This window comes from Euprymna scolopes, chromosome 45 (assembly GCF_053919585.1).
Source record: "Euprymna scolopes isolate OS-2025 chromosome 45, ASM5391958v1, whole genome shotgun sequence".
NCBI classification, from domain to species: Eukaryota; Metazoa; Mollusca; class Cephalopoda; order Sepiida; family Sepiolidae; genus Euprymna; species Euprymna scolopes.
This window is the reverse complement of record NC_136526.1, coordinates 37,342,277-37,361,412: the sequence shown is the minus strand read 5'-3', so window position 1 is coordinate 37,361,412 and position 19,136 is coordinate 37,342,277. Positions and strand designations below refer to the sequence as shown.

General features: G+C 30.2%; 1 protein-coding gene across 1 annotated transcript in view; it reads left to right on the top strand.

The window, feature by feature from the left end:
* LOC145269452 (aladin-like) overlaps window positions 1-19,136 on the top strand; it is a 117,674-nt gene that overhangs the window by 63,673 nt on the left and 34,865 nt on the right. Inside the window, exons 11-12 of the mRNA XM_080125128.1 lie at window positions 2,222-2,282; window positions 16,533-16,714. Of these exons, the coding sequence (XP_079981254.1) occupies window positions 2,222-2,282; window positions 16,533-16,714 (243 nt within the window). The remainder of the gene's footprint in view (window positions 1-2,221; window positions 2,283-16,532; window positions 16,715-19,136) is intronic.

Here is a 19,136-nt window from a genome sequence, read left to right as displayed (position 1 = left end):
TGCTTGTCGGCGGTATTTACGTCGAAGGTGTACAAGTGCTTGCAGCTTGTCGGAGCATTCACCGTTAAAGTACTCGTAGAAAAGGCAGAGGGATAAACAGTTCGTCGATGGGACAGGGGCTGAAGTTTAGATGACAGTTTAGGACCTATCAGATTGGCGACTCTCTTTTGAACCTTGTCTAGGAGTGAGAGACTAGTAGCAGATGCACCAGCCCAAATATGACAACAATACTCCATACATGGGCAAATGATGGCCTTATAGAGGTATAGGATATTTTCAGGCGTTAGTATCTTTCTAGCACGGTAGAGAGAGCCTACCTTCTTCACAGCAGTCCTGGCGATACTCTCGATGTAATTGTTCCAACTCCTGTTTCCTGAGAGCGTTAGGCCGAGGAGTTTAAAAGATGTACTTTCAGATAAAGAGTCATTGGCCATTGCTATTGGTGGTAGAGAAGGTTTCTTGTAATTGTTGAAGGAAACGAGTTTTGTCTTGGCAGCATTGAATGTGATCATCCATTTATGTCCCCATTCCACTACAAATCGGACATCCTCTAGTGTTTCTGAATGAATTAATCAAAATAAGTTTTTCAATGAAAACAAATTATACTATTGTTACGTTGCAGGGGTTCTGTATGACATGGGTATGTGTATATAATATAAGGGGGTTTTGAAACGGCATCCCATGGTTACATATAATATACTGGGAAGTGTATATAAACATTGTATCTGTGATTAAGGAGCAGTACAAACCTGACGTCGTATAACATGACATCCATTTCAGGAAAGGGATAAAAGAAAAAAAAAAAAATCACTTCAAACTATGAATGGTTTTGTGCATGCATAAAACTAATAGCAATATGTCAGCAAGTTGAAATGAACACTTTTGTATTTTTTTTTTTTTTTTACATGGTAGTCACCACTTATCAAGGCCTGGAAGCAATTCGGGGATAAGGGTTATTGCATGTACAGCAATCAATGGGATAACATCGCGGTAATCATTAGTAATGGAGATTTGATAAAGTGTCTTACTTAAGGGGGTGGTTTGTCAGGAATTTGTTTGTGTTAGACTTGAAGACATCCAGGTTGTAGTCAGGTGGGAAGCAGGCAGACGGAACAGTTCCACAGGCGTGCACTTCTAAGAAGGAAGCTTTGTTCATGGAATCTACATTTTGATTTCGGCACAGATAAAGACTGGGGAAAATTATTGATAATGATTTCAGCTAGACTGGTGTTTATCATGAAAGATTGGCGAGGGGGGACTAGAGATTGGAGCTCAGACGAGCACTTGCCATGGAAATAACGATAAAGCAAAGACAGGCTCGTAACGTCTCTTCTGTGGGAAAGAGGTTGCAGGGAAGAGAAAAGGGCATCTCCCACAAAGTCTATTTTGTACTCTGTCAAGGCAGGATAGGCTGTTTTTAGCTGCTCCTGCCCAGATGTGGCAGCAGTACTCCATCCTTGGACGTACTTGGCTTTTATACAGATTGGGAATGGAGCAATGGACTATATTAAGGACTTAACTCTCACGCAATTATAAGTTCAGTTGTAAGTGGGGAAAATTATTTTGGTTTGTTCCATCCAAAGATGGTCCTGAATATTACCTAAAACTATATCCGATGGTGAGGCCCCACTTTGCGGGCTTTGGGCAGTGTGGAGCCACCCTTTAATTGCCATTGCTCCCAGGTCCACTCTGACCCAGAGTGGTAGTACCTGTCAGGGTCCCAACTATGGGTTAAATAGAATCTGACGTAAAAAAAAACAAATATACTCCATTAAAAATCGTTCCTCAAAATAACTAGATTCGGCATTAATTAACCTGAAAAAGGTTGATATGCCGTAAAACAAAAACAACCAACCATATCCTTCCAAAGGTTTTACTTGTTATAAACCATCCTTGGTGTGTGATAACGAGGGCTATGACAACAGCGTATTGTTATCATTGTTGCGACTCTCGAGTATATATCCGACACAGTTAATCAACCAAGAACCACATCACTCTGTATTAAGATATATAAGATATCAGCGGATCCCCACTTGAGTCAAAACAATGAAAAGAATATGCTGTTGTCCTAGCCCTAGTGATTACTATTTCTTGTTAAGTTTGGTGTTATGTAATGTAATGAGTAATTTAATAGTTTATCGGTTAAATATTTTCACACATACATATACCGTTTTATTTATGTAGATCTATTTGTATCATGGTGTTTTCTTTCTTTTCGAAGGGTTTGGGAAAGCAAAACCTGGAGTTGTGAGAAGTGGTCCCTATCATCAGGCCGTTGTCAGGTAAGAATGCTTCCTTTTTTATTTGGATGGCAAAGCTATTGAGATTTGAAGTCTTGTTACTTTAGTGATACCATCGGAGCACAGGGTGGAGCAGATGCTAGTATCATTAAAAGATGAAATAATTTCAGTGAATTTATGCCATTACTAACCCTAAGTCTGAGTGGCACTCCACCATTGTACATATCATCTTAAAACCACATATAATCATAAAAAAAGACCCCATACTCCTAAAAAAAAAAACACACACAAGATCTGCCTCTCATAGAAAAATAAATTAACTGCCCTAAAACGCTAAAATGCCCTATGTATGTTGGATATGTTACATTAAATTTATGTATGAAACTAATCCCTCACTCTAAAATAATTTTTGATTTTTTTTTTTTTTTTTTTTTTTTTTTTTCTTTCCACCAAGTTTCTAGGAGGTTCACACATAATTGCCCCTAGCCCTACCATTAACTTGAAGTTCAAGTCGCAAGCGTCTTACAAAGACTTTTGAAAACCACAGGATTTATTTCCCATTGAAAAAAATTTCGTTAACTGGCATAAAATGTTAGAATAATCCTAAAATCTAAGATTATTTTACATTAAATTTTTTATATTAAATTTATATTTTTGGTTTTTCACTTCTGCCAGGTTTTTTTTTTTTTTTTTTTTACACAGTGATCACCACTTATCAAGGCCCGGAAGCCACTCAGGGATAAGGGTTATTGCAAGTACATTACGTTAGTGTGGAGATTTGATGAAGTGTTTACTTAAGGGGCGGTTCATTAGGAATTTGTTAACATTGGACTTGAACACATCCAAGTTGTAGTCCGGTGGGAAGCAGGCAGGCGGAACAGAGTTCCACAGGCGTGCAGTTCTAAGAAAGAAGCTTTGTTCATGGAATCCACGTTTTGATCTAGGCACAGATAAAGAGTGGGGGAAATTTTTCACAGTGGATTCGGCTAGACGGGTGTTTTTCGTAAAAGATTGGCGAGGGGGGACCAGAGATTGGAGTTCAGACGAGCACCTGCCATGGAAATAACGATAAAACAAGGATAGGCTCGCAACGTCTCTTCTGTGGGAGAGAGGTTGCAGGGTAGAGAAAAGGGCATCCCCCACTAAGCCACGAAGTCTATTTTGTACTCTGTCAAGGCAGGATAGACTGTTTTTTGCAGCTCCTGCCCAGATATGGCAACAGTATTCCATCCTTGGACGTACTTGGCTTTTATATAGATAGAGAATTGCATCAGTAGTGAGATATCTTCTTTTTTCAGTATGTTCATATGTAATTGCCTAAAAAAGGGAGACTCACATATTTTGAGAAGGCAGGTGAGTCAGTTTAGCAGAAGGTATTAATCTTATATAAATCTCAAATGTCAGATTTTCTGTTTGTGTGTCTGTATATCTGCTAAAAACTTTTGTCATCTATTTTAGACCGGGTCAAAACCGGTACTATCTGAAAGAACGATCCCTCAGACGCATAATATGTGAAAATTAGAAAAAAAGATTAATTCTGTGGTGGTCAATAGGACCATTTCGTGCAAGAAGTGGGTCACTTTTCGCGACGCTATTTTTGCAAGTCACGTATGCGTTTTTTATAAACGTTATTTTTATTTATTTTATTTATTTTTTTTTATTTTTTAATAAGTCATCATGGTCCGGTGAGCAAAAGCGTTTGCTACTTACTTTTTCTCCCTCTTTCACGTTAAGGTTCGAACCTGCCTACCGCGGCTAATTTTTTTTTTTTTTTTTTTCAGTCACACGGGCATTTACGGCTATTTGGATGGAAACAAAAGTTGTTTTGTTAATTTTTATTTTTTGAGGGGGGAGCAGATTCTTTTCTTTTTGGGGGGTTGCTTAATACTCTTAGTATATCAGCTCTGTCCAAATCGAATTTCATGTCCACCCGGGCAACGCCGGGAATCAATGCTAGTCAGTTTTAGTACAAAAGAAATCTTCCAATGTATTCATTTTTAAACCGTCTTAGTATTTTTAGTCAGATTCCAAAAATTAAAAACTATTCTTCCTATATTTTTATTTATTTATTTGTAGACTATTATACTCATCTTTTTTTCTTTTCTTTTTTTAGTTGTTGTTTAACGACTTTTTTCTTCTAGTTGTTGTTTAATGACTTTTTAATAGTTGTTGTTTAATGACTTTTTAATAGTTGTTGTTTAACCACTTTTTTTATAGCTGTTGTTTAACGACTTTTTATAGTTGTTGTTTAACGACTTTTTTATAGTTGTTGTTTAATGACTTTTTTTATAGTTGTTGTTTAATGACTTTTTTTATAGCTGTTGTTTAACGACTTTTTTTATAGTTGTTGTTTAATGACTTTTTTTATAGCTGTTGTTTAACGACTTTTTTTATAGCTGTTGTTTAACGACTTTTTTTATAGCTGTTGTTTAACGACTTTTTTATAGCTGTTGTTTAATGACTTTTTTATAGCTGTTGTTTAACGACTTTTTTTATAGCTGTTGTTTAACGACTTTTTTTATAGCTGTTGTTTAACGACTTTTTTTATAGCTGTTGTTTAACGACTTTTTATAGCTGTTGTTTAACGACTTTTTTTATAGCTGTTGTTTAACGACTTTTTTATAGCTGTTGTTTAACGACTTTTTTTATAGTTGTTGTTTAATGACTTTTTTTATAGTTGTTGTTTAATGACTTTTTTATAGCTGTTGTTTAACGACTTTTTTTATAGTTGTTGTTTAATGACTTTTTTATAGTTGTTGTTTAATGACTTTTTTTATAGCTGTTGTTTAACGACTTTTTTTATAGTTGTTGTTTAATGACTTTTTTTATAGTTGTTGTTTAATGACTTTTTTTATAGCTGTTGTTTAACGACTTTTTTTATAGTTGTTGTTTAATGACTTTTTTTATAGTTGTTGTTTAATGACTTTTTTTATAGTTGTTGTTTAATGACTTTTTTTATAGGTGTTGTTTAATGACTTTTTTTATAGTTGTTGTTTAATGACTTTTTTTATAGCTGTTGTTTAATGACTTTTTTTATAGTTGTTGTTTAATGACTTTTTTTATAGCTGTTGTTTAACGACTTTTTTTATAGTTGTTGTTTAATGACTTTTTTTATAGTTGTTGTTTAATGACTTTTTTATAGTTGTTGTTTAATGACTTTTTTTATAGTTGTTGTTTAATGACTTTTTTTTATAGTTGTTTAATGACTTTTTTTATAGTTGTTGTTTAACGACTTTTTATAGTTGTTGTTTAACGACTTTTTTATAGTTGTTGTTTAATGACTTTTTTTATAGTTGTTGTTTAATGACTTTTTTTATAGCTGTTGTTTAACGACTTTTTTTATAGTTGTTGTTTAATGACTTTTTTTATAGCTGTTGTTTAACGACTTTTTTTATAGCTGTTGTTTAACGACTTTTTTTATAGCTGTTGTTTAACGACTTTTTTATAGCTGTTGTTTAATGACTTTTTTATAGCTGTTGTTTAACGACTTTTTTTATAGCTGTTGTTTAACGACTTTTTTTATAGCTGTTGTTTAACGACTTTTTTTATAGCTGTTGTTTAACGACTTTTTATAGCTGTTGTTTAACGACTTTTTTTATAGCTGTTGTTTAACGACTTTTTTATAGCTGTTGTTTAACGACTTTTTTTATAGTTGTTGTTTAATGACTTTTTTTATAGTTGTTGTTTAATGACTTTTTTATAGCTGTTGTTTAACGACTTTTTTTATAGTTGTTGTTTAATGACTTTTTTATAGTTGTTGTTTAATGACTTTTTTTATAGCTGTTGTTTAACGACTTTTTTTATAGTTGTTGTTTAATGACTTTTTTATAGTTGTTGTTTAATGACTTTTTTTATAGCTGTTGTTTAACGACTTTTTTTATAGTTGTTGTTTAATGACTTTTTTTATAGTTGTTGTTTAATGACTTTTTTTATAGTTGTTGTTTAATGACTTTTTTTATAGGTGTTGTTTAATGACTTTTTTTATAGTTGTTGTTTAATGACTTTTTTTATAGCTGTTGTTTAACGACTTTTTTTATAGTTGTTGTTTAACGACTTTTTTTATAGTTGTTGTTTAATGACTTTTTTTATAGTTGTTGTTTAATGACTTTTTTTATAGCTGTTGTTTAACGACTTTTTTTATAGTTGTTGTTTAATGACTTTTTTTATAGTTGTTGTTTAATGACTTTTTTATAGTTGTTGTTTAATGACTTTTTTATAGTTGTTGTTTAATGACTTTTTTTTATAGTTGTTTAATGACTTTTTTTATAGTTGTTGTTTAATGACTTTTTTTATAGTTGTTGTTTAATGACTTTTTTTATAGCTGTTGTTTAATGACTTTTTTTATAGTTGTTGTTTAATGACTTTTTTTATAGCTGTTGTTTAACGACTTTTTTTATAGTTGTTGTTTAATGACTTTTTTTATAGTTGTTGTTTAATGACTTTTTTTATAGTTGTTGTTTAATGACTTTTTTTATAGTTGTTGTTTAATGACTTTTTTTATAGTTGTTGTTTAATGACTTTTTTTTATAGCTGTTGTTTAATGACTTTTTTTATAGTTGTTGTTTAATGACTTTTTTTATAGTTGTTGTTTAATGACTTTTTTTATAGCTGTTGTTTAACGACTTTTTTTATAGCTGTTGTTTAACGACTTTTTTTATAGCTGTTGTTTAACGACTTTTTTATAGCTGTTGTTTAACGACTTTTTTATAGCTGTTGTTTAACGACTTTTTTTATAGCTGTTGTTTAACGACTTTTTTTATAGCTGTTGTTTAATGACTTTTTTTATAGCTGTTGTTTAACGACTTTTTATAGCTGTTGTTTAACGACTTTTTTTATAGCTGTTGTTTAACGACTTTTTTTATAGCTGTTGTTTAACGACTTTTTTTATAGCTGTTGTTTAACGACTTTTTTTATAGCTGTTGTTTAATGACTTTTTTTATAGCTGTTGTTTAACGACTTTTTTATAGCTGTTTTTTAACGACTTTTTTTATAGTTGTTGTTTAATGACTTTTTTTATAGTTGTTGTTTAATGACTTTTTTTTATAGTTGTTGTTTAATGACTTTTTTTTATAGTTGTTGTTTAACGACTTTTTTTATAGCTGTTGTTTAACGACTTTTTTTATAGTTGTTGTTTAACGACTTTTTTTATAGTTGTTGTTTAATGACTTTTTTTTATAGTTGTTGTTTAACGACTTTTTTTATAGCTGTTGTTTAACGACTTTTTTTATAGTTGTTGTTTAACGACTTTTTTTTATAGTTGTTGTTTAATGACTTTTTTTTATAGTTGTTGTTTAACGAGTTTTTTTATAGCTGTTGTTTAACGACTTTTTTTATAGTTGTTGTTTAATGACTTTTTTTTATAGTTGTTGTTTAACGACTTTTTTTATAGTTGTTGTTTAATGACTTTTTTTTATAGTTGTTGTTTAACGACTTTTTTTATAGTTGTTGTTTAATGACTTTTTTTTATAGTTGTTGTTTAACGACTTTTTTTTATAGCTGTTGTTTAACGACTTTTTTTATAGTTGTTGTTTAACGACTTTTTTTATAGTTGTTGTTTAATGACTTTTTTTATAGTTGTTGTTTAATGACTTTTTTTATAGTTGTTGTTTAATGACTTTTTTTATAGTTGTTGTTTAATGACTTTTTTTATAGCTGTTGTTTAACGACTTTTTTTATAGTTGTTGTTTAATGACTTTTTTTATAGTTGTTGTTTAATGACTTTTTTTATAGCTGTTGTTTAATGACTTTTTTTATAGCTGTTGTTTAACGACTTTTTTTATAGCTGTTGTTTAATGACTTTTTTATAGCTGTTGTTTAACGACTTTTTTATAGCTGTTGTTTAACGACTTTTTTATAGCTGTTGTTTAACGACTTTTTTTATAGCTGTTGTTTAACGACTTTTTTTATAGCTGTTGTTTAACGACTTTTTTTATAGCTGTTGTTTAACGACTTTTTATAGCTGTTGTTTAACGACTTTTTTTATAGCTGTTGTTTAACGACTTTTTTTATAGCTGTTGTTTAACGACTTTTTTTATAGCTGTTGTTTAACGACTTTTTTTATAGCTGTTGTTTAACGACTTTTTTTATAGCTGTTTTTTAACGACTTTTTTATAGTTGTTGTTTAACGACTTTTTTTATAGTTGTTTAAGGACTTTTTTTATGGCTGTTGTTTAACGACTTTTTAATGGTTGTTGTTTAACGACGTTTTTATAGTTGTTGTTTAACGACTTTTTAATCGTTGTTGTTTAACAACTTTTTTATAGCTGTTGTTTAACGACTTTTTTATAGCTGTTGTTTAACGACTTTTTTTATAGCTGTTGTTTAACGACTTTTTTTATAGCTGTTTAACGACTTTTTTTATAGCTGTTGTTTAACGACTTTTTTTATAGCTGTTGTTTAACGACTTTTTTATAGCTGTTGTTTAATGACTTTTTTTATAGTTGTTGTTTAACGACTTTTTTTATAGTTGTTGTTTAATGACTTTTTTTATAGTTGTTGTTTAATGACTTTTTATAGTTGTTGTTTAATGATTTTTTTTATAGCTGTTGTTTAATGACTTTTTTAGCTGTTGTTTAATGACTTTTTTTTAGAGCTGTTGTTTAACGACTTTTTTTATAGTTGTTGTTTAACGACTTTTTTTAGAGCTGTTGTTTAACGACTTTTTTTATAGTTGTTGTTTAACGACTTTTTTATAGCTGTTTTTTAACGACTTTTTGTATAGTTGTTGTCTAATGACTTTTTTTATAGTTGTTGTTTAATGACTTTTTTTTATAGTTGTTGTTTAATGACTTTTTTATAGTTGTTTAATGACTTTTTTATAGTTGTTGTTTAATGACTTTTTTATAGTTGTTTAATGACTTTTTTTATAGCTGTTGTTTAATGACTTTTTTTATAGTTGTTGTTTAATGACTTTTTTATAGTTGTTGTTTAATGACTTTTTTTATAGCTGTTGTTTAACGACTTTTTTTATAGTTGTTGTTTAACGACTTTTTTTATAGTTGTTGTTTAATGACTTTTTTTATAGCTGTTGTTTAACGACTTTTTTTATAGTTGTTGTTTAATGACTTTTTTTATAGTTGTTGTTTAATGACTTTTTTTATAGTTGTTGTTTAATGACTTTTTTTATAGGTGTTGTTTAATGACTTTTTTTATAGTTGTTGTTTAATGACTTTTTTTATAGCTGTTGTTTAATGACTTTTTTTATAGTTGTTGTTTAATGACTTTTTTTATAGCTGTTGTTTAACGACTTTTTTTATAGTTGTTGTTTAATGACTTTTTTTATAGTTGTTGTTTAATGACTTTTTTATAGTTGTTGTTTAATGACTTTTTTTATAGTTGTTGTTTAATGACTTTTTTTTATAGTTGTTTAATGACTTTTTTTATAGTTGTTGTTTAACGACTTTTTATAGTTGTTGTTTAACGACTTTTTTATAGTTGTTGTTTAATGACTTTTTTTATAGTTGTTGTTTAATGACTTTTTTTATAGCTGTTGTTTAACGACTTTTTTTATAGTTGTTGTTTAATGACTTTTTTTATAGCTGTTGTTTAACGACTTTTTTTATAGCTGTTGTTTAACGACTTTTTTTATAGCTGTTGTTTAACGACTTTTTTATAGCTGTTGTTTAATGACTTTTTTATAGCTGTTGTTTAACGACTTTTTTTATAGCTGTTGTTTAACGACTTTTTTTATAGCTGTTGTTTAACGACTTTTTTTATAGCTGTTGTTTAACGACTTTTTATAGCTGTTGTTTAACGACTTTTTTTATAGCTGTTGTTTAACGACTTTTTTATAGCTGTTGTTTAACGACTTTTTTTATAGTTGTTGTTTAATGACTTTTTTTATAGTTGTTGTTTAATGACTTTTTTATAGCTGTTGTTTAACGACTTTTTTTATAGTTGTTGTTTAATGACTTTTTTATAGTTGTTGTTTAATGACTTTTTTTATAGCTGTTGTTTAACGACTTTTTTTATAGTTGTTGTTTAATGACTTTTTTTATAGTTGTTGTTTAATGACTTTTTTTATAGCTGTTGTTTAACGACTTTTTTTATAGTTGTTGTTTAATGACTTTTTTTATAGTTGTTGTTTAATGACTTTTTTTATAGTTGTTGTTTAATGACTTTTTTTATAGGTGTTGTTTAATGACTTTTTTTATAGTTGTTGTTTAATGACTTTTTTTATAGCTGTTGTTTAACGACTTTTTTTATAGTTGTTGTTTAACGACTTTTTTTATAGTTGTTGTTTAATGACTTTTTTTATAGTTGTTGTTTAATGACTTTTTTTATAGCTGTTGTTTAACGACTTTTTTTATAGTTGTTGTTTAATGACTTTTTTTATAGTTGTTGTTTAATGACTTTTTTATAGTTGTTGTTTAATGACTTTTTTATAGTTGTTGTTTAATGACTTTTTTTTATAGTTGTTTAATGACTTTTTTTATAGTTGTTGTTTAATGACTTTTTTTATAGTTGTTGTTTAATGACTTTTTTATAGCTGTTGTTTAATGACTTTTTTTATAGTTGTTGTTTAATGACTTTTTTTATAGCTGTTGTTTAACGACTTTTTTTATAGTTGTTGTTTAATGACTTTTTTTATAGTTGTTGTTTAATGACTTTTTTTATAGTTGTTGTTTAATGACTTTTTTTATAGTTGTTGTTTAATGACTTTTTTTATAGTTGTTGTTTAATGACTTTTTTTTATAGCTGTTGTTTAATGACTTTTTTTATAGTTGTTGTTTAATGACTTTTTTTATAGTTGTTGTTTAATGACTTTTTTTATAGCTGTTGTTTAACGACTTTTTTTATAGCTGTTGTTTAACGACTTTTTTTATAGCTGTTGTTTAACGACTTTTTTATAGCTGTTGTTTAACGACTTTTTTATAGCTGTTGTTTAACGACTTTTTTTATAGCTGTTGTTTAACGACTTTTTTTATAGCTGTTGTTTAATGACTTTTTTTATAGCTGTTGTTTAACGACTTTTTATAGCTGTTGTTTAACGACTTTTTTTATAGCTGTTGTTTAACGACTTTTTTTATAGCTGTTGTTTAACGACTTTTTTTATAGCTGTTGTTTAACGACTTTTTTTATAGCTGTTGTTTAATGACTTTTTTTATAGCTGTTGTTTAACGACTTTTTTATAGCTGTTTTTTAACGACTTTTTTTATAGTTGTTGTTTAATGACTTTTTTTATAGTTGTTGTTTAATGACTTTTTTTTATAGTTGTTGTTTAATGACTTTTTTTTATAGTTGTTGTTTAACGACTTTTTTTATAGCTGTTGTTTAACGACTTTTTTTATAGTTGTTGTTTAACGACTTTTTTTATAGTTGTTGTTTAATGACTTTTTTTTATAGTTGTTGTTTAACGACTTTTTTTATAGCTGTTGTTTAACGACTTTTTTTATAGTTGTTGTTTAACGACTTTTTTTTATAGTTGTTGTTTAATGACTTTTTTTTATAGTTGTTGTTTAACGAGTTTTTTTATAGCTGTTGTTTAACGACTTTTTTTATAGTTGTTGTTTAATGACTTTTTTTTATAGTTGTTGTTTAACGACTTTTTTTATAGTTGTTGTTTAATGACTTTTTTTTATAGTTGTTGTTTAACGACTTTTTTTATAGTTGTTGTTTAATGACTTTTTTTTATAGTTGTTGTTTAACGACTTTTTTTTATAGCTGTTGTTTAACGACTTTTTTTATAGTTGTTGTTTAACGACTTTTTTTATAGTTGTTGTTTAATGACTTTTTTTATAGTTGTTGTTTAATGACTTTTTTTATAGTTGTTGTTTAATGACTTTTTTTATAGTTGTTGTTTAATGACTTTTTTTATAGCTGTTGTTTAACGACTTTTTTTATAGTTGTTGTTTAATGACTTTTTTTATAGTTGTTGTTTAATGACTTTTTTTATAGCTGTTGTTTAATGACTTTTTTTATAGCTGTTGTTTAATGACTTTTTTTATAGCTGTTGTTTAACGACTTTTTTTATAGCTGTTGTTTAATGACTTTTTTATAGCTGTTGTTTAACGACTTTTTTATAGCTGTTGTTTAACGACTTTTTTATAGCTGTTGTTTAACGACTTTTTTTATAGCTGTTGTTTAACGACTTTTTTTATAGCTGTTGTTTAACGACTTTTTTTATAGCTGTTGTTTAACGACTTTTTATAGCTGTTGTTTAACGACTTTTTTTATAGCTGTTGTTTAACGACTTTTTTTATAGCTGTTGTTTAACGACTTTTTTTATAGCTGTTGTTTAACGACTTTTTTTATAGCTGTTGTTTAACGACTTTTTTTATAGCTGTTTTTTAACGACTTTTTTTATAGTTGTTGTTTAACGACTTTTTTTATAGTTGTTTAAGGACTTTTTTTATGGCTGTTGTTTAACGACTTTTTAATGGTTGTTGTTTAACGACGTTTTTATAGTTGTTGTTTAACGACTTTTTAATCGTTGTTGTTTAACAACTTTTTTATAGCTGTTGTTTAACGACTTTTTTATAGCTGTTGTTTAACGACTTTTTTTATAGCTGTTGTTTAACGACTTTTTTTATAGCTGTTTAACGACTTTTTTTATAGCTGTTGTTTAACGACTTTTTTTATAGCTGTTGTTTAACGACTTTTTTATAGCTGTTGTTTAATGACTTTTTTTATAGTTGTTGTTTAACGACTTTTTTTATAGTTGTTGTTTAATGACTTTTTTTATAGTTGTTGTTTAATGACTTTTTATAGTTGTTGTTTAATGATTTTTTTTATAGCTGTTGTTTAATGACTTTTTTAGCTGTTGTTTAATGACTTTTTTTTAGAGCTGTTGTTTAACGACTTTTTTTATAGTTGTTGTTTAACGACTTTTTTTAGAGCTGTTGTTTAACGACTTTTTTTATAGTTGTTGTTTAACGACTTTTTTATAGCTGTTTTTTAACGACTTTTTGTATAGTTGTTGTCTAATGACTTTTTTTATAGTTGTTGTTTAATGACTTTTTTTTATAGTTGTTGTTTAATGACTTTTTTATAGTTGTTTAATGACTTTTTTATAGTTGTTGTTTAATGACTTTTTTATAGTTGTTTAATGACTTTTTTTATAGCTGTTGTTTAATGACTTTTTTTATAGTTGTTGTTTAATGACTTTTTTTATAGTTGTTGTTTAAGACTTTTTTTATAGCTGTTGTTTAATGACTTTTTTTATAGCTGTTGTTTAATGACTTTTTTTATAGTTGTTGTTTAATGACTTTTTTTATAGTTGTTGTTTAATGACTTTTTTTATAGTTGTTGTTTAACGACTTTTTTTATAGCTGTTGTTTAACGACTTTTTTTATAGCTGTTGTTTAACGACTTTTTTTATAGCTGTTGTTTAACGATTTTTTTTATAGCTGTTGTTTAACGACTGTTTTATAGTTGTTGTTTAATGACTTTTTTATAGCTGTTGTTTAACGACTTTTTTATAGCTGTTGTTTAACGACTTTTTTTATAGCTGTTGTTTAACGACTTTTTTTATAGCTGTTGTGTAACGACTTCTTTTATAGTTGTTGTTTAATGACTTTTTTTATAGTTGTTTTTTAACAACTTTTTTATAGTCGTTGTTTAATTGCGTGTTTTTATAGTTGTTTTTATAGTTGTTTTTAAAGTTTTTTTATAGTTGTTTAGCGACGTTTTTTTTTTTTAATAGTTTTGTTAAACGGTTTTGTATAGTTTTGTTTTACGTTTCCTTTATAGTTGTTTAACAACTTTTTTTTTATAATTGTTGTTTAACGACATTTCGGACAACTATTCCTTTAGCCTTTTAAAGTAGTTAAACAACAACTATGAAAAAAAAAAAAGATGAGGATAATAGTCCGCAAATAAATAAAAATATACAAATTACTTATCTTAAAAGAATTCCAATAATTAAAATATATATTTTTTCAGTATATGTCATTGTTGAGATATTTTAAGCAATTTCAATTTTTTCCCGTGTATATTTCAATGTATATTGCTAATTTCATGGTAATGATTGTCTCACCTTTTTTCATGTGTATTATTATTTATAGACATTTTAAATGACTTTCCGTCTGACAGTTTAAATGCTTCCAAATTCCTTTCAAATCTCGAAGAGGCACAAATTAGCCCTTTTTTCTCAACGAATACTAAAAGATTTAAACGGCTGACTTTTTTGAATTGTTTTTTTTTTTTTGTTTTTTTTATACAATTATTTAAAAGTAGGATTTTTGCATTTTAATTTAGAATTTTATGTTATTGAATTTTTTAATTTAATATCTCCGTTTAGTCTCAAGAAACAATGGATACCCACTGTAAGGGAGGTTGAGTGTGTAATTGTGAGACAACGGTTGCGGAATCCTCTCCTGAATCATCACTGCTTGAGACGGCAATAGGTTTATCACGTTTTTCTGATTATCAGCTGCTAAACATTAATGGACAAGAAAATCTATTAATAAATAAAACAATAAAAAAATACAAATCTATAAATATAAAAGCGAAAATGTATGTATGTTTGTATGTGTGTTCGCTTTTTCTGTGTGTCTACAAAAGGCTTTTTTCAGAAAAGCGGTCGGTCACTTCACAACTTTTTAAAACTTTTTATATCACATACAAATCGTAATATCTCACACTTAACAAACGAAGCTCACCTATTTAATTTGCTCGATTTCGGGAAGATAAATATTCAACATTTGTCGCTCGCCGCATGTGGGTTAGTCTTTTTCCTATAACATCTGGGGGGGGGGTCAGCAGTAAATGAAATCCCGCAGTCAAACTTGACCTCATTAACTCATTAAAACGGGTACCTGCTAAATTCAACTAATTAAATAAATTCAATTTCCGTTAGCATGTCGCGGTGGGGCAATGGTTAACGTCGCACGTTATTTTTCACACTTTAATTTACAACTTTGCCTCAATGGTTCGGGTTCGATCCTCATACTTACTTTTATTTTTTAACCCCCCATCCCCGAAGTTTCCACACACACCTCCAAACACCCGGGCAATGCTGGGTACCCCTCGCTAGTCTGTATGTATAAAAGCGAAAATGTGTGTTTGTATGTATGTATGTTTGTATGTCTCGGAAAAACTTTCGACACAAATTTTTGCCAGATTGGTATCATTTTAAAGTTCGATCCTTCGCCCGACAAATATCGAAAAATTGGCCAAAAACATTAAGTCCTTCACCCTAAAATCATCAGTTTTCTAGGGGGGGGGGGTCAGCAGAAAACCATCCTCTCATGACGAGTTCGCTTCTACGCATGCGTCATACGACGTCGTAACCTGATTTAGTTTAAATATTTGAAAAAGCGACACAATTTCGTCGACGTCGTCTTAGCTCAGTTGCTTCGAGCGTGGCCTCATTATCTAAAGGTTTTGGGTTCGAATCGTGGTGTGAGATGTTTTTTTAAATTTTAATATTGAAACAGGGTTATTTAAGCCAGTGTTTTTTGTTTTTTTGTTTTTTTTTTTATTTTTTAGATTTTTTAAAGAGGTTTTAACGTTCATTTTTCTGTTTTCTTTTTCGCGTTTTCTTTTTTTGTTTTAAATCATATTTTCAAGTTTAATTAAAGTTTTATGATATGTTTTTTTATTCAATTGCAAGGTTGAAGTACAGAATAGGTACAAAACACCCTCCCCTCCCCATGTTAAGAATGGCTTTTTTAATAACGTTATTATTTCAGCACGGATCACTCTCTGCACTAGTTCGAATCATGGTGTGAGATGTCTTCTTTTTTTTTTTTTTTTTTTTTTTTTCCGATTTTTTTTAAATTTTAATATTGAAGCAGGGTTATTTAAGCCATTTTTCACGGGGGGGGGGGGGTATTTTTCAGATTTTTTAACGTTCGTTTTTCTGTTTCGCATTTTCTTTTTTTTTTTCTCCATTTTTACATTTAACATTGTTCGTTTGCCTTACGTTAGCTTTTTTTTTACTTCGCTTATTCCTATGTTTTCATTAACACCCCCCCGCCCCTGCCGAACACGCACACCTCCAAACACCTGGGCAACACCAAGTACCCCCCCTCCCCCGCTAGTATAAATTAAATACTGAATTAAAATGTAGTCATTTGAATAAAAATTAAAATTGCACAACTGATCTCAAAAGAGTTCCCATCTTCAAAATGCAAACTGTTGAAGGGACTGTTGCTTTAAAAACTGCAGCGTTCCAAAGACTTTGTTTTTTGTTTTTTTTAATTAACCATTAAATTAACTGTTGGTTTATGTAACCTGCCCGGAATATACTGACAATAACACGGCCCCTACTCTGCATGAGGGACTTTGCCAAGGGTTGGGTTGAATTGTAACCTGTTCTTTATTTTTAAATATTCTTTGTCGTTGCAGACCGCTTGCTGGAGCCCAGACGGCAATACTCTTCTGTTTGCCATGGATACTGAACCCATCGTCTATGCAGTCAATTTTTCAACATCAAAGGACGGAGGGGAAATAGTCGGAAGCAGATCTGCACGGATATTTTTGGATCTGTCCATGGTCATACATTCCTCAGAGGATGATGAGCAGATTAAGTAAGTGGCGAAACACATGCTGGGTAACGTAGACGCATGCACACTCATGCAGACATACACATAAATATATCAGGTCACTGCACAAGTATTTACCGGTTTAAACCATTTTTAATTTATTTACTGTATATTGTTATTACTTGATTAATTTATAACTTTTTTTGGTCCCCCCGATTTATTGGAGAGGGACCTATGTTTTCAGTGGCTTCCGTGTGTCCGTTAGTCCGGACAATTGCCAGATAACCGTCCATTAGTTTTTCCTGAAATTTTGCCACAAATTGCATTTCATTAAATAAATGTGCACAGTAAAACATTTTTTTTTTTTTTTTTTTTTTTTTTTTTTTTAGAAAATTCTCGTTGCATCCCCAGGGTCTCAAAAGGAAGGGATCAAAAATGCTCCAAAATGGTCCAAAAATGACACGTTTTACCCCATAACTTTTGATCCATCGATTAGATTTTTCTGAAACTTGGCCAAAATGTGGAGCCCATTGTTCTTAACATAAATCCAGTATGGGTGACCCTGGCAAAATTCTGGTTCGCATCCCCGGGGACTTTCAGTGCTAAAAACGCCCGTTTTTGTGGCTGTTTTTTTTTTTTTTCATATTTCTCAACAAAAAATTGATATGTCTGACTATAGAGTGGTTTTTCATATTCGTCAACTCAACTATACATGTTTTAAGGCCTGAAACTTCACCGTTTTTCATTTACACTGGGATTCAGCGTCTCCAGGGGCTCAAAAGAGGTTAAAAATGCTCCAAAATGGCCAAAAATGTCACTTTTTGCCCCATTGTGTTTGATTTATCGATTAGATTTTTCTAAAACTTGGCCAAAATGTGGAGGCTATGAATTAAGTATGAATTAAGTATGGGTGAGCCTGGCAAAATTCTAGTTTGCATTTCTCTGGAACTTTTAAGGCTAAAAAAAACATGTCTTTTGAAACTTTTTTTTTCATATTACTCAAAAACTTGATATGTATGTCTATATAGTAGTTTTCCATGGTGCTTAATTCAAATATACATGTCTTAAGGCATGAAACTGCACCGTTTGTCCATTTTCACTGGGATTCAGCGTTCCCAGGAGCTCAAAAGGGGTCACAAATGCCCCAAAATAGCAAAAAATGACACTTTTTACCATATAATTTTAACCCCATCCATTAGATTTTTCTGAAAGTTGGTGAAAATGTGGAGGCATCGTTGGCCCTTCACACTTCTGATATTCATTCTTCACTATTTTTTGTGGCATCATCTCACATGCAGCAGAAGAGGGGGACCATTTTTTTTTTTTTTTTTAACAAAGAGGTCACCACTTATCAAGGTCCGAAAGCCACTCAGGGATAAGGGTTATTGCATGTACAGTACATTGTACGTTAGTGTTGAGATTTCATAAAGTGTCTACTTAAGGGGGCGGTTTATCAGGAATTTGTTTACGTTTGATTTGAAGACTTGTAGTCAGGTGGGAAACAGGCAGACAGTGTTCCGTCTGCCTGTTTCCAACCTGACTACAAGTCTTCAAATCCAACGTAAACAAATTCCTTAAATTCCGTACTTAAGCATCTTCCATGAACACAGCTTCTTTCTTAGAACAGCACGCCAGAGTTTCACTGGCGTGCTGTTCTAAGAAAGAAGCTGTGTTCATGGAATCTACATTTTGATTTAGGCATAGATAGAGAGTGGGGAAAATTTTTGACAGTGGCTGCAGCTAGATGGGTGTTTTTCGTAAAAGATTGGCGAGGGGGGGACCAGAGATTGGAGCTCAGACGAGCACTTGCCATGAAAATAACGGTAAAACAAAGACAGGGTCGCAACGTCTCTTCTGTGGGAGAAAGGTTGTAGGGAAGAGAAAAGGGCATCCCCCACTAAGCCACGAAGTCTATTTTGTACTCTGTCAAGGCAGGATAGGCTATTTTTAGCAGCTCCTGCCCAGATATGGCAGCAGTACTCCATCCTTGGACGTACTTGGCTTTTATATAGATAGAGAATTACATCAGTAGTGAGATATCTTCTGGAGCGGTAGAAGGATCCCACCATCTTAATCACTCAAAGAAAGCCAGAGGATTAATTGGCCAAAATGTGGTAAGGCAACAACCACTATGGAAGGCAGTAATTACTAGGGATACAGTTACAAGACTCAGCGTTCCCATCCTGTCGCGGTTAACCACCTGAAGAAGGCCAGAAGACAAGCTGGCTGAAACGTGGTGAAACAACACCACCTATGAAGATGAGAATAACAGTCCACAAAAAATGATGAATTCAAAAAAGGCAGTTCGATTTCATACAACTAGACTGACCAAAGATTTCCGAGAATTTGGTTGGGAGATCCTACATATACTCCTGACCTACCTCCCTCGGATTATTTGAAGAATTACAAAATCATTTAGATGGCCTTAGGTTAACATCACGAGAGGAGATTGAACGCGAGTTAGGTT